This window comes from Oncorhynchus mykiss, chromosome 7 (assembly GCF_013265735.2).
Source record: "Oncorhynchus mykiss isolate Arlee chromosome 7, USDA_OmykA_1.1, whole genome shotgun sequence".
NCBI lineage: Eukaryota > Metazoa > Chordata > Actinopteri > Salmoniformes > Salmonidae > Oncorhynchus > Oncorhynchus mykiss.
Genome location: NC_048571.1, coordinates 72,657,516 through 72,671,525, shown reverse-complemented (window position 1 = coordinate 72,671,525; position 14,010 = coordinate 72,657,516). Strand labels below are relative to the sequence as shown.

The 14,010-nt window shown below is 38.5% G+C and overlaps 1 protein-coding gene across 4 annotated transcripts in view; it reads right to left on the bottom strand.

Annotated features, from left to right (window-relative positions):
* Positions 1 to 6,449: 6,449 nt before the first annotated feature.
* LOC110528449 overlaps positions 6,450 to 14,010 on the bottom strand; it is a 56,670-nt gene continuing 49,109 nt past the window's right edge. For all 4 annotated transcript variants that reach the window (XM_036984028.1, XM_036984029.1, XM_036984030.1 and 1 more), the window contains 6 exons: positions 11,422 to 11,552; positions 9,879 to 10,238; positions 7,631 to 7,735; positions 7,315 to 7,401; positions 7,162 to 7,195; positions 6,450 to 6,853 (listed from right to left, as the gene is read on the bottom strand). In XM_036984028.1, coding sequence (XP_036839923.1) covers positions 6,835 to 6,853; positions 7,162 to 7,195; positions 7,315 to 7,401; positions 7,631 to 7,735; positions 9,879 to 10,238; positions 11,422 to 11,548 — 732 coding nt within the window. In that variant the 5' untranslated portion in view covers positions 11,549 to 11,552 and the 3' untranslated portion in view covers positions 6,450 to 6,834. The remainder of the gene's footprint in view (positions 6,854 to 7,161; positions 7,196 to 7,314; positions 7,402 to 7,630; positions 7,736 to 9,878; positions 10,239 to 11,421; positions 11,553 to 14,010) is intronic.

Below are 14,010 nucleotides of genomic sequence, written 5' to 3'. Positions count from 1 at the left end.
GCACGCTGGACAGAGCCATGACATCGCCCTACTCGTCTGCTTCAGCAAAGCTGCTATCCTTTCCCATAAAAAGGTTAGTGCTTGTTCGTTTCTCTTCAGTTAGAAATAGTTTGAAACACAGCTAAGATATGAACAAAGAAGCTTCTGTACATTCAATGGAAAGGATATACAGAAGACTGACGGAAGAGTGTAGGCTGCAGAAACCAACTCATACGATCAGCCTAGAGACATCACATGTGGCGCAACGCTGTATGGGCCTATACACTGTAACAATGTAGCAACATGAGTTTCACTTCAATATATATATATATATAGCAATATTAAGCAACACTCTCTTCGCAAGGCCCGCCCCAGCTAGCAAATAACGTTCTGAAAACCATGTTTCTTACAGCTTGGTTAGAGCATGGTTGTGCTAGAGTTATTTTGCATACAACCTTCCCACAACTTTCCGGGAATGGTGCAGAATAATTGCTTGACTTTGGAACATTCTAAGCACATTTAAGGAACTTGACAAAAAAGTACTTTAACAGAACATTTCCTAAAAGTTCAAACAAGGTTACATTTAATTAAAATGTTGGTATTGTTCTAGGAACATTCTCCAACTGGTTTGACATTGACAACATCAAGAAACAATGTTTTCGGTGCAAATTTCAGTACTTCAGGATAATGTTTCCTACAGGTTTCATCATGGTTTTATTTAAAGTAATGTTCTCAAATTGTTCCAAGAACGTTAACAAACAACGTTCTTCTGTGGGAATTTCAGTACTTCAGCATAACGTTTCCTACAGGTTTCATCATGTTCATGTTCTACAGGTTTCCAAATTGTTCAAGGAACGTTAAGAAAACGTTCCATAAATCCACAAGAAAACTTTAGTAATGTTCAGAGAACATTCTAAGAATGTTATTTGAAATGATAAACTGTGTGGTTCGGGCGCTGACAGCCCATCTGAGTTACGCCATGCCCAAGAACAGCCCTTAGCCACATACCACACCTCCTCGGGCCTTATTGCTTAAATATATAAATAGAGCCCCACATTGGAAATGGTTTCAATCATTTTTTCCCTTTTTTTCTTTGACATTTTTTACCTCTTATTCTCCACAATTTCATGGTATCCAATTGGTAGTTACAGTCTTGTCTCATCACTACAACTCCCGTATGGACTCAGGAGAGGTGAAGGTTGAGATGAGTCCTATGCATACTATGAAACACAATGCCCGCTTAACCCAGAAGCCAGCCGCATCAATGTTTCAGAGGAAACACGGTACACATGGCAACTGTGTCAGCGTGCATTGCACCCAGCTTGCCACAGGAGTTGCTAGAGTGCGATGGGACAAGAACGTCCCTGCCGGCCAAACCCTCCCCTAACCCGAACGACGCTGGGCTAATTGAGCGCCGCCCGGTCACGGCCGGCTGCGACAGAGCCTGGACTCAAACCAGGATCTCCAGTGGCACAGCTAGCACTGTGATGCAGTGCCTTAGACCACTGCATCACTTGGAGGCCAAATAGTTCTTCACAGTGGTGGAAAATTGTCATACTCGAGTGAAACTCAATATAAATATATAAATAGAAAATGAGTCAAGTAAAAGTGAAAAATCACCCAGTAAAATACTACAAAAAGTATAAATGGATTTAAATATACTCAAGTATCAAAAGTACATTTAATTGCTAAAGTATACTTAAGTATCAAAAGCAAAAATAAAAGTACAAATAATTTCAAATGTATTATATTGAGCAAACCAGATGCCATTTTATTAATATTTTGTTATTTAGGGAAAGCCAGTGGCACACTCCAACACTCAGACATAATTTACAAACGAAGCATATGTATTTAGTGAGTCCGCCAGATCAGAGGCAGTAGGGATGACCAGGGATATGCTCTTGATAAGAGCATGAATTGGACAATTTTTCTGTCCTGCTAAGCATTAAAATGTAATGAGTACTTTTGGATGTCAGGGAAAATGGATGGAGTAAAAAGTCTTTAGGAATGTAGTGAAGTAAAACTAAAAGTAGTCAAAAATATAAATAGAGTAAGCACAGGTACCTCAAAAACTACTTGTGTAGTACTTTATACCACTGTTTTTCCACTATTCATTTTTCCCATAGGGGATTTTAGAAACACTTAAATGTCATCTTTCAATGACATCTTTGCTAAAAGGTATTGTGTCAATTTAAAACTTGCACAAGACAGTTCACAGAATTGGCCATAACATTTTTTGCCAATGTATTCATTAGTACATTTAGCTAACATTAGATAGTTAATCCAGAGATTCCTACCTTTGCCTCAATTAGGCAGTCTAGTCCAGATCATAAGTTATCAAAACATCATGCCAGGGTAAGCCTACACGAAACACATCCTTTTTTAAGTGTTTTTAAAATCCCCTATGGGAAAAATGAATGGTGGAAAACTATTGGAACCATTTCTCTGTTTGACCGCTAGGTGTTATGGGTATTATGACTCATACTGTGGTACTCTATTCCCTGCTCAGCATCAACAAAACTCAATCTATCCTCTATTTTGTTAAGTGTGTTCAGCCGTCTTGGCCCACTAATTGAACCAGCCACACCTGATCTTAATGAGTGCTTGTTTCCTTTGAACTGGGCTCTGTTCAAATAGGCTAAAATGAACTGATTTGTATCTCATTGATGCTGTGTCACAATAAAAAATACATTTGTTTGTATGATTAATGCCTAAGGAAATACATTTCCATGTGTCCTATCTATACGTTGGAGTAAAAAAAAAGTTTCCCCCAAAATAAGACAGCAGTGTTATTAAAAGTCTTATTGAAACATTCAGTGAAAGTATTAACGAAGTTATTGAAAAACCTCCAAATAACATAATTTCTGTTCTCAGAGCATTAACCTTCCCAGGAAAACTTTAAAAGAACCAGAGTAAAACGTTCTTAGAATCTCCCTACAACCTAAAAACAAATGTTCCGAGAACAGATGCTTAAAAAAAGTTACATATTACTGTTCAGGAAACCTATGGCTTTGATCCCTCAACCAATGTGTAATCAAAAACATATGTTCCCACAACTTCCAAGGAACCAAATGTGCTAGCTGGGGCAGCTGTAGGCATAACAACTGTTCCATTTAAGTTTCCATTTGAGAAATGCAATTAAGTGCTCCTCTCACCTTGTTCATGTTGCAATCATGTCTTGCGTCACCTCATGCCCTTTCTTTACTTTGGAAAAGGAAAGATGACTTTTACTTACTTTATAGTAGCCTAAAGTAACTCAAATCTGAATGTCATGTTGAATGTCAGTGCCTGAAACTTTAGGTCTGTAAGTGACGCAATAACTCATAACCATAGGGGGATTGTGCATTGTGTTGGTGTGTTCTGTAGTTAGAAGGTGGGTGTCCAGGAAGAGCCAGTCAGACAGAGATATAGGGGCTCTGACAGTTAGCCACTTTCCATCCCTTTGTATCTGTGTTGACTCACCTAACCCTCCATGGTGCTTTCTCTCTACCCCTACTGGGGCTTCCCTGTCTTACTCACAATGAGGGCTCTCCGACCCCAAATAGTGTGTGTGTGTTTGTGCCTAGAGGGATGACCAGGGTATGCCTATGAGAGAGAGAGAGTTCCCTGAATATTTAGGACCACATTAGACACACAGAGAGATTGAGTAACTCGCCATTCAAATGCAGTCAGAAGTAGGCTCCTCTCATTTAAGATGGAACAGCAGCAGTGTTAGGATAATTTACCATGCCCTTATAGGGGCTCTATGCATTGTGGGAAGGGAAGAGACAGAGAAGCTACCGTTGGATGATCTCAGTATACAGTAAGTAGCAATGGCTGACTAGCTGTGACAAAGCTTGCCATGTCTGTCATCGTTAGAGCGAGATAATGGACAGACAGACACAGACAGACACAAAACACCAACAGACAGACAGACAGACACAGACACAGACAAAGACAGACAGACAGACACAAAACACATGTACGTAAACACACTATAATCTGTAACCAGATTTATAGAATTGACAATGTGTAACACAATAGTGTTAACGTCTATCAGTCTATTGTAAATTAACCAAGAGTACATTAGTTGGTAAGGGGCTTGTTTGTTTTTGGAAATGCTGATGGCAATGACATGAGATCTTTCAAGAGGGAGATTTGAAATATTCAGTCTTCAAAATAATTTGTACTCAGTTTAAACTGTCAGAGATATATATATTTTCATGGATGACAAAGTTTCTGTTATTTCAGAAGATTTGTGTTAACATGTATGTGTTGAGTTTAGCTAATTCCTTGTCTGTGTTTGTTTAGGACAAAACTGTATGCAGCACTTCATAAGAAATGTTTGCCTAATGATTCATCTAGCATTGTTTAATTAATTACTTGTGTAAGGTGAACTATATTTCAGTGTTTCTTATAGTACATAACCATTTGTTGATGAAACATTTTTGGTATAGTATTTTACCAAACTTGTGATACAGGGGACTGTAGTGTATATGATTGGCTTTTAATCATTTTTTATCTTCCAAAAGCTATTTGTATGGATTTTAAGCTTGTGGAAAATGAAAGAATGACAAATGTAAATTAAAGTGGTTCTTGCCACTGCTGTTGATTTCCTTTTGGTGTAACAATAGTAACAGAAATGGATGAGCCCAAGTTAACAATTATACTGTCAGAAGGAAATATAAATAAATACAGTTATGAGATTACAAATGCTACAAATGATGAGAATAGCAGAAATATAAAAAATAATATCTTCAACCATAGTTACATTACATTTTGTACACAGGATTAACTATATATTATATATGTGTTTCACTAAATATACTACTATTGTTCTGATCACAATATGATTGTTTTTTTTGTTGTTTTTTTCCCAAATATCTTTCAAATCAAATAAAAGAGAAGAATAATTTTAGGAGCGCTGTTGTGTTTTATGTAATCCTAATATTACATTGATAGATATTACATTGTTTGTTCAAGTGTATATTTATGAGTGATATACATTATTTGTACTATGCTCAAACAGAAATCATGGATTAAATGACAGCATTACTTTTCAGTTATAGTTTTCACTGTCACGTTTTATTATGCTCCGGCAACAAGCATTCATATTTCTTGTACATTTATTAGTATTCTTAGAATATCTTCAGATTCTATGAAATGTTCAGCATATCTCTCTTCAGGATAACCACTTACCATTCCAGATAGATGTAATGTCTTCGGACTGTTGTGAACGTGTTCTCTAAACCAGAACATGTTGATAAACAGAGTACATAGAATGCTTGATTTAAGTGAACTGAGTCATTCTTTATTTGACAGTCCTGTTTCTACTGGTGTTTAGGGGACTGTAAAATAAAGTGTTACCCAAGAGTGTAAATTAAAGTGTTTCCTATTTATTTAATAGGAAATTATATGATAGCAATACCAAAGAAACATGGTTCATCAGCTACTATACATAGTGATGATTTTTTCAATGAATCCCAAAGAAACCAAGGTGTAATTATTACAAAGTGATTAGGTATAAACACTGTAAAATAAAGTCTAACTATGAACTACAATTCCATGTGCACTTTTCTGATGCTCACTTCTGCCATCAACCCCTGTAGTCAACTTTTCCCTTCTTTTATTAGGACACATAAAAAATAAACAATGTGACAGACATTCAACGCAATGTCAGGAGTTTAAATAAAGTTTAGGGTTTTGTAATGTCTGATGACAATGTACACATGCCTTTTCACTCTATTTTCCTCTCTCTCTCTCTCTCTCGCTCTCTCTCTCTCTCTCACTCACTCTCTCTCTCTCTCTCTCTCTCTCTCTCTTTTTATATTTCTCTCTCTCTCTCTCTCTCTCTCTCTCTCTCTCTCTCTCTCTCTCTCTCCTTTTTCTCTTTCTCTCTCTGCCTGTGGCGTGGTCTGTGGTCGCGCTGCGGTTGTTTTGTTTCAGTGTCAAGATGAGGGACTCAAAGTTAAAAGAACAATGAGATAGAGAGAGCGATAGCATCTCAATGTGCGCAGCGCGCTCTCTCTCCTCTCTCTCTGTCACACAGGAAAGGGTCTTGTACACTCTTTGAGACCCGAAGAAACGAAGACAGATGTTTTTATCACCCCATTCAAATGATAAAGGTGTGCATGCTGTTTTATACAAGCGTTATCTATGTGTGTTTATCATGTAGACTAATATTGTGGTTGACATCAATAAATACTTTTTATATACAGTGTTACAGAATGTCCCTGCTCTCCGCAATGTGAAGTGAAATAGTGGAGAGCAGGCTTTATTATGTTTGTGTTTAAACACACACAGTGAGATTAAAAGTCTTCTACTCAACAGCTAAAGAAGGAAATAACACACACGCACACACACACGCACACTATGCTATAGACACACACATTCACACACATGCACTATGCTGTACACACACACACACACACACACACACACACTTTTCTCTGGTCCCTGTGATAAGATGACAGTACGTAGACATGAAGTAATTCTATTTTTTGTTTTTTACAGCTTTTATTTATCATCAATACATGTTATACACATCCAATAATCATAACATTAGGCTACTGCAGCAGAATGCATAGCATTGGTGCAATACTAGCACGTATGAGAGTAATACCTGCTCAATAGAAAGGTTTTTATATTTGAAACATCTACTTAATTACAAATCCATAGCCAGAGACATTAACTTTGTGAACAGAATCCTAAATGTTTTCTTTTAGACAGTTGGAACTTCAGGCTGTTTCTTCGTTGTAATGAACAAAGAATAGAAAAGTAAGATGCTTCAGATTCATAAAGGGGAAGGAGATCCCTGTAAGGACACATACAGTAAATACAGCACTGTCTCTGAGTCTGCAGTGTGGGCGCTCTGAATTACTCCAATGGTCCTTTCCTGTGAGGCAGATACAAACAGTCAAAGAAAGTCAAATACACAGAGATGAATACAGCGACAAAGACACTGTCAAATAGAGAGAAAGTGATCAATCACATGTAATCATATTCATTGTGATCTAAAAGGCCAAACTGATCCTATTCTGAGACACTTTATGAATACAGGCTCAGATCTACTTCTGAGAAAAAGAGTAAGTCCCCGAGATTGATACAGCAGCAGGAAGATAGATTTTATCGTGTCGTGAGAAAAGGGGAGAGGAGAAGTGGAAGATGTCATCACAGATTTGTGAAGTTTACACGAGAACTTACTTGGCAAACTGATGTTGACACTTTTTGGGTAGTCCTGTAGCACATACAAAAACAAACAACAGCAGAGTAACTGTAATAAACATGAATACATTACTACATTTGTACATTACTACATTACTTATCGGCAGGTAAGGAAGGAGAGAAGACACTCACGGCTGAAGTAGTACAGTGTGGAGATCAAAGCCACAGCCAGGGCCAGCAGCACTCCAACCAACGGCCAGAGAACCTTGGAGCCACAGCCTGAAGCACAATAGAAAACCTGTTAAATAATGTTTAAACTGCTGGGACGTATATCGTGTCAACGTAACTAGTTCCATAACATTGGGGTTACAAACATAGCCCTGGTTCTCCAAAAGAGAGAGTGAGACCACTAATTAATGGGATAATATTTGTGGATTTAGCTTAAAACATTCAACCTGTTACAATAAAACAACTTATTGGACAGACGTGTTAAACTTATGAATCTTACCTTTTGGGGTTTGATAGTTGCTTTTGGTGCAGCGGCCGTTTGGGATGCTGTTTGGGATGTCTTGGGGCTGCGGCTTTGTGACAGGGAGTAATGTTGGCCGAGTTTCTGGTGGGTCACAAAAATACACAATGTGATGGATATAAGAAACACTGTGAGAGAGACAAAATGCACAAAAGATAATGGAGAGAGATTTGGACAGATGAAGAAGCTTGGAAATGGATCTGCAACCGGCGCAAAATAATATGAACTTATTGCATTTCTCTTCTATAACAAGGCTGAATTCCCCACTATCGTCCTGACTTCACTAGAAATGAAATTAATCCCAACCTAGCGCTATGAAGGGATAGGGGTTCGCTTATGGGGACAGCCGAAGAACCCTTTATTCTAAGAGTGTAGACCATGGAAAATCAGGAAATTGGTCTGTTCTCAGGCCATTCAAAAGATAATACAGGAAGGAGTATAGTGTAAGAGAGTTATAGTTACTGTTGTGTAACTATACTGAACAAAAATATAAACTCAACTAATCAGCAGGGTTGGGAAGTAACAGATGACATGAAATCCGTTATGGAAACTGTGTAACGTGTTACATAACCAGAGTTCAGATTACAGATACATTTGAAAAACTAGAGGATTACTTCTAGGATTAAATTCAGAAAGGAGGTTTATGAAAACAATCTTTGACACCTTTCTGTTTTATCAATGACATTCAAATCAGCTTTGAAAAAAAGCTCAATTTGTTCCACCTGAGGGAGTCTGACTATAAGACCGAATGCATTTGATGGATAGCGGGAAAATGTTGTATGCTACATTCCAAGCTCTGTCTTGCGAACTCTATCAGCATCCAAATTGATTATCCATCAGATTATCAAATTTGAATAAATGCTTGGAGGTGAGGACGACAGAAGTGGTGTAGCCTACCGGGTGATACGGATATCACTTATTATTGATATCTACATAGCACATGTATGTGAATCACACACTCTCTCATTGATCTATTTGCAACTTACGGATTGTGGTTGTTGTGTTGTGGATGGCTGTTCACAAATGTATATGTGTATTTTAACCCAATAATGACTGAATTTAAGAAGTTTGAGCTGCCTATCAATCATTGTTTTTGCGACCAGCGCTCTTGCTACAGCTGCATAGTGCAGATCCCAGTCTATGAAATTCAAGTTTGAAGAGTTCCCACCTTCTAAACTCCTCCGTGGTATTGTGCTCCATACTGTCATAAACTATTTAAATTTAAGAAGACCATGAGTGGGGCTTTTATTGCTCAATCTAATATGTTCTGATTCCAAAATAAGACTCAAAGGGACCATCAGTAGTTGCTACATCCACTGGACTTATACATGTATGATATATACCCATTGATTCTTGAAGAATATAACTTATAAATGCCTCACGAGTTTAGTTCAACTGTCACACCCCATGAGAAGCCGTAATATAAATGTGAACCAACACTGTATAGCCCCAAAACATGGTTAAAACAATCAATTTCATATGGATGGTCAGTCCTTGCATCCATAGCTCTGTCTATTGATCTGAGAATGGTTACATTTCTCCTGGCCAATCCCTCAGCTTTTTATTTATTTATACCAAAACACAGGCGGGGTGTCATTTTTGTCTTCTTCTAATTTGCCTAATCTCAGTTTATGTGAAAAAACAAGCAAATATAGTGTAGAGTGGGGGTATTCAACTCTTTCCCTATGAGGTCTGGAGTCTGCTGGTTTTCTGTTCTACATGATTATAATTGCACCCAGCAGGTGTCCCAGGTCTAAAGCAGAACAACTGGCTTCGAGGTCCAGAGTTAAGTTTGAGGGGGGTAGAGAATCATTGTACCATCTAAACTGCTGTGAAATATATTTTCCATAACCAAAAATATTGTATTTTCAACTGGTGTACAAAACTGAAAGCAAAAGACCCAAAAACGAGTGCACATAGATCAGATCTATATCTATTAGACTTGCTTTCAATGAGAATGACAGATCTATAAATCACATTTCTATGTGAATTTGGTCGGGTCGCCGAAAAAGTTATATATTGCAAAGTAATCTAAAACTAACTGAAAGTAATCAGATTAGTTGCTAAATTTGGTTAATCCAAACGCTACGTTACTACTTGCAATTTTGGACAGGTAACTAGTATCTGCAAAAGATTACATTTAGAAAGTAACCTACCTAACCCTTCTATTTAGCCATAAGAAGAATGGGAAGCGTCAGTGCCATGCATGGGAATGGGTTCCTCTCACCTCCAGGTCTGAGAAGAACTCCTGGCCTCCACAGCTCGTTCTCTTTCTGGTTCTGGAGCATACAGGTGTACAGCCCTGCGTCCTCTGAACTTATGTTAATGAGGCGCAGTGAGAAAGTCATCTTGCTTCCCCCATCCCGCTTACTGGCCTGGAACCGGTGTTTGTCCACACTGGGTTCATGGCTGGTCCGGCCAGCATTGTTGAGGCTGAGAAGGAACTGGATGTCAAGGTTGTTGTGGAGAGTGCGGAACCAGAAGACCGTCTGGCAGGAGCGGCTGGAACACTCACAGGTGAGGACCTCTGTGTCGTTGATCCTGGGGTAGCGGACGAAGTCGGACTCTGAAAGTCTCTGGCAGGACACTGGGATAGGAGAAGTGAATGGAGGTTTAGTTTTGCTAAACAAACTGCCACCACATCAAAGGAGACAAACAGTATATAAACAATACTGATGGAATGAGGTCCTATTGCCATTTTTGAGTGCTGGACAGAGATCAAAATAATAAGAAGACATGATGGACGTCCGTAACACGTACGCTGTCCTACAATATTCTTACCTGACATAAGATTGAAACATTGTCTGCTTGTGCGTCAATATAAATTATTGTGCTTTCACCAGTATTGTGGACACCTGTTTATTAAATCAGGTAAATTATACATGAAATACTATACATCAAGCGAGATAGAAAGACAGAAAGAAAACAGAAGGTTTGAGCCTGCTCAATGTAAAAACCTGAACAGACACAAACCAATACTATCATCAAACCAGTAGTTTTGCAATAGTGGAAATGTTAAGTGACAGCGCCTTGGAACCATGAAGAAACACAAATGAAAGGTTAGTGGAGAGACTTATCTATAAAGGCGACATTATGAAGCAAACATTGTGCGAGACACTGCTGAAATGTTTCGCTTGGCTTCTTTATATGTAATGCGTCACAGAAATATGTATAAATATCTTAACTGCAGAGCTCGCGTTGGATTTAAGAATAGCTCTTGGTCGTCTTTGAATTTGGGGCGGCAGGGTAGCCTAGTGGTTAGAGCGTTGGACTAGTAACTGGAAAGTTGCGAGTTCAAACCCCCGAGCTGACAATCTGTCGTTCTGCTCCTGAACAGGCAGTTAACCCACTGTTCCCAGGCCGTCATTGAAAATAAGAATTTGTTCTTAACTGACTTGCCTGGTTAAATAAAGGTAAAATAAAAAAAAATAAAAAAATAAATAAAAATAAAAAAAATAAAAAATTTCCGTCATGTCTTGAAGACAATATTGAGGGTCTGTGCATTTTGATCCAGCATACTGTTTTTTATTTACTGCTATTTAATCATCTCAGACTAAAACATCATATCACTTAAATATTCTAAAGAACTTTATATAAAGAAACTTAAAGAAAACACAGGGGCCTCTTCAACACTACATTAAGCAAATAAATAACACACACATTTAACATTCTGACTTGCACTAGTTGTCAAGGTGGGTCTAACGCTGTTCCTGAGGTCTCAACAGAGAAGAACTTGATGACAGTGGGTAGACAGAATATTGCGGTCCTACCTGTTGTCATCAAACACACCATTGTCCATACCAGTCCCAATGGGGTCATCTTGAGTGGCTGTGGACTTGTGGTGTATGTCTCGAGTGTTAGCTGAGGGTCGGCAAAAGTGCTTTCTTTTCCCTTCATGCATCTGCCAGAGAACAGGGGAGGAACTGAAGTAACATGGCCAAGTGCTGCCTGGGCAACACCCCTTGCCTGGGAAACACACAGCCACACACCAGGCCTATCGCACACGCACACACACACACACACACACACACACACACACACACACACACACTTGCAATAAAGACATTACGTCAGAAGATTTCCCCAAATAATAAATTAGATTTATGTCCTCTTGTTGATTGTTTGTTAGATTTTGTCTGTATTTGCCACTTAAGAGATCACTGATTCATACAATATTAACACATAAAATAAAACATCAAATAAATACATTTTACGGTAACTTTATACTCCTAACTTAAAACCTGTATTGCGGTATGTCTAACTATTCTTCTATATTCCTCTTTAACCAAATCTCTACTGTTGATGTAAAAGGCATGCTGTAGAAATGTTCAGACACTTTTTTTTAAACATTTCACTAGTTTTTGAGACTTACTCCACCAGCGATAGCCCTCATTCTGAATAAGGTAAAACTCATGGACCAACAGAAAGTGAACAATTTCATAATATCAACAATGACTTTATGTCTCAACCAACCTCTGGACTTCTAGAACCACCAGCATAGAAATTTCCGTCAAGGTCGAAAGTATTTAGAGTCCGTATAAATAGTACTTGTCAACACTATTTTAGCACTATATTGTATTGTTTAATACCAACACATTTAAAATCAAGACCTCATTTTTTTCTGGTGTGACTAGTTTGCACAAGTGCCAAGTGTGGATCACCTCTCCTAACCCGAACCGCTCTGCCCAGGTGTGTGACCTAGACCAGCTGCAGCAGCACTGAGTACTGGAGCACAGCTGCAGATCCAGCTACCTTAACTCCAGTTCATGTTAAAGCAATACATGCTTAATTAGTACTTCTGTCATTGCTAAAACAGATAAATACCCATATAAATATATCTGAGAAAATCTACATTAATTGACTGTCAAGTAAATTCAACTAAGCCTTAACAATTTCATCAGAGCATGAACTTTACCGTAAGATGTAGTGAAACAGCTTTGAGGTCACTGTTCCTACAATAAAGTGATATGTAGCCTATATTTGATATAAAATGAATGAGCAATAGTAGTATATCTGTTTGATAGCAAATACAGTAGCTCACATTTACGTTTTCACATGTCTTTATACTGTGGCGTACAGCAGGTCAGCCACCAGGGGGAGACTCGTCGAGGCCTGGTAACATGGAATTTACATCATGAGGTGATGGCTCCATCTGCCAGGTCTCTACGGGCTCTCCAGCCAGGACTAATTGGGGCTGATTGCGAGCTGGTGAGTAATCAAGGGCGGCTTGCTCACCATCTGTGCAAGGCCCATAAAGCTGGCAGAAGGGCAGCACACAGGAGGAGTTGGGGAAGAAAGGACTCCTGTGTTATTGTTGACGGTTGCAGAGGTAACAAGAGGGAGGTGAGTTTTGTGCCCGACAGGATACAGCCAGACCCAGAATCCCAGAAGATGGCATCCCGGAGAGGTTCTCATAGGGGGGACCCATCATTTTCTTTTTGATCTATTATTTAAATAAACACCCTTGAAACTGAGCTAATCCTTCTCTGTCCGTGTCTGATCTGGGTAAATGTCTTGACCAAACCCATTGATCTGCCACAATACCCTCTTTATGCCTTGGTTATATGGGCCACCTTTAATATATTAGCTAGGGAATAGAATTCAATAGCAGGTGAACGATTGCCACATTTTTTTGATTTTCTATTTTAATTTCCAAATTTCCATTCAGTAAGAACATTACCCAGATACACTGTAAAGTGCCTTCAGAAAGTATTCATACCCCTTGACTTTCTCCACATTTTGTTGTGTTACAGCCTGAATTGAAAATGGATTACGTTTAGATTTTTATGATCACTGGCCTACACACAATACCCCATAAGTGGAATGATTTTATACATTTTTACAAATGAATAAAACATGAATTAACTGAAATGTCTTGAGTCAATAAGTATTCAATCCCTTTGTTATGGCAAGCCTAAATAAGTTCAGGAGTAAAAATGTACTTAACAAGTCACATAATAAGTTGCATGGACTCACTCTGTGCACAATAATAGTGTTTAACATGATTTTTGAATGACTACCTCAACTCTGAGGTTTTCCAATGCCCCTCAACGAAGGGCAATTATTGGTAGATGGGAATAAAAGCAGACATTGAATATCCCTATAAACATGGTGACATTATTAATTACACTTTGGATGGTGTATAAATACACCCAGTCATTACAAAGATACAGGATGGAAACCACTCAGGGATTTCACTGTGAGGTCAATGGTGACAGAGTTTAATGGCTGTGATAAGAGAAAACTGAGGATGGATCAACAACATTGGCGTTACTCCACAATACTATCCTAAATGACCGAATGAAAAGAAGGAAGCCTGTACAGAATAAAAAATATTCAACAACATTACAATAAGGCAC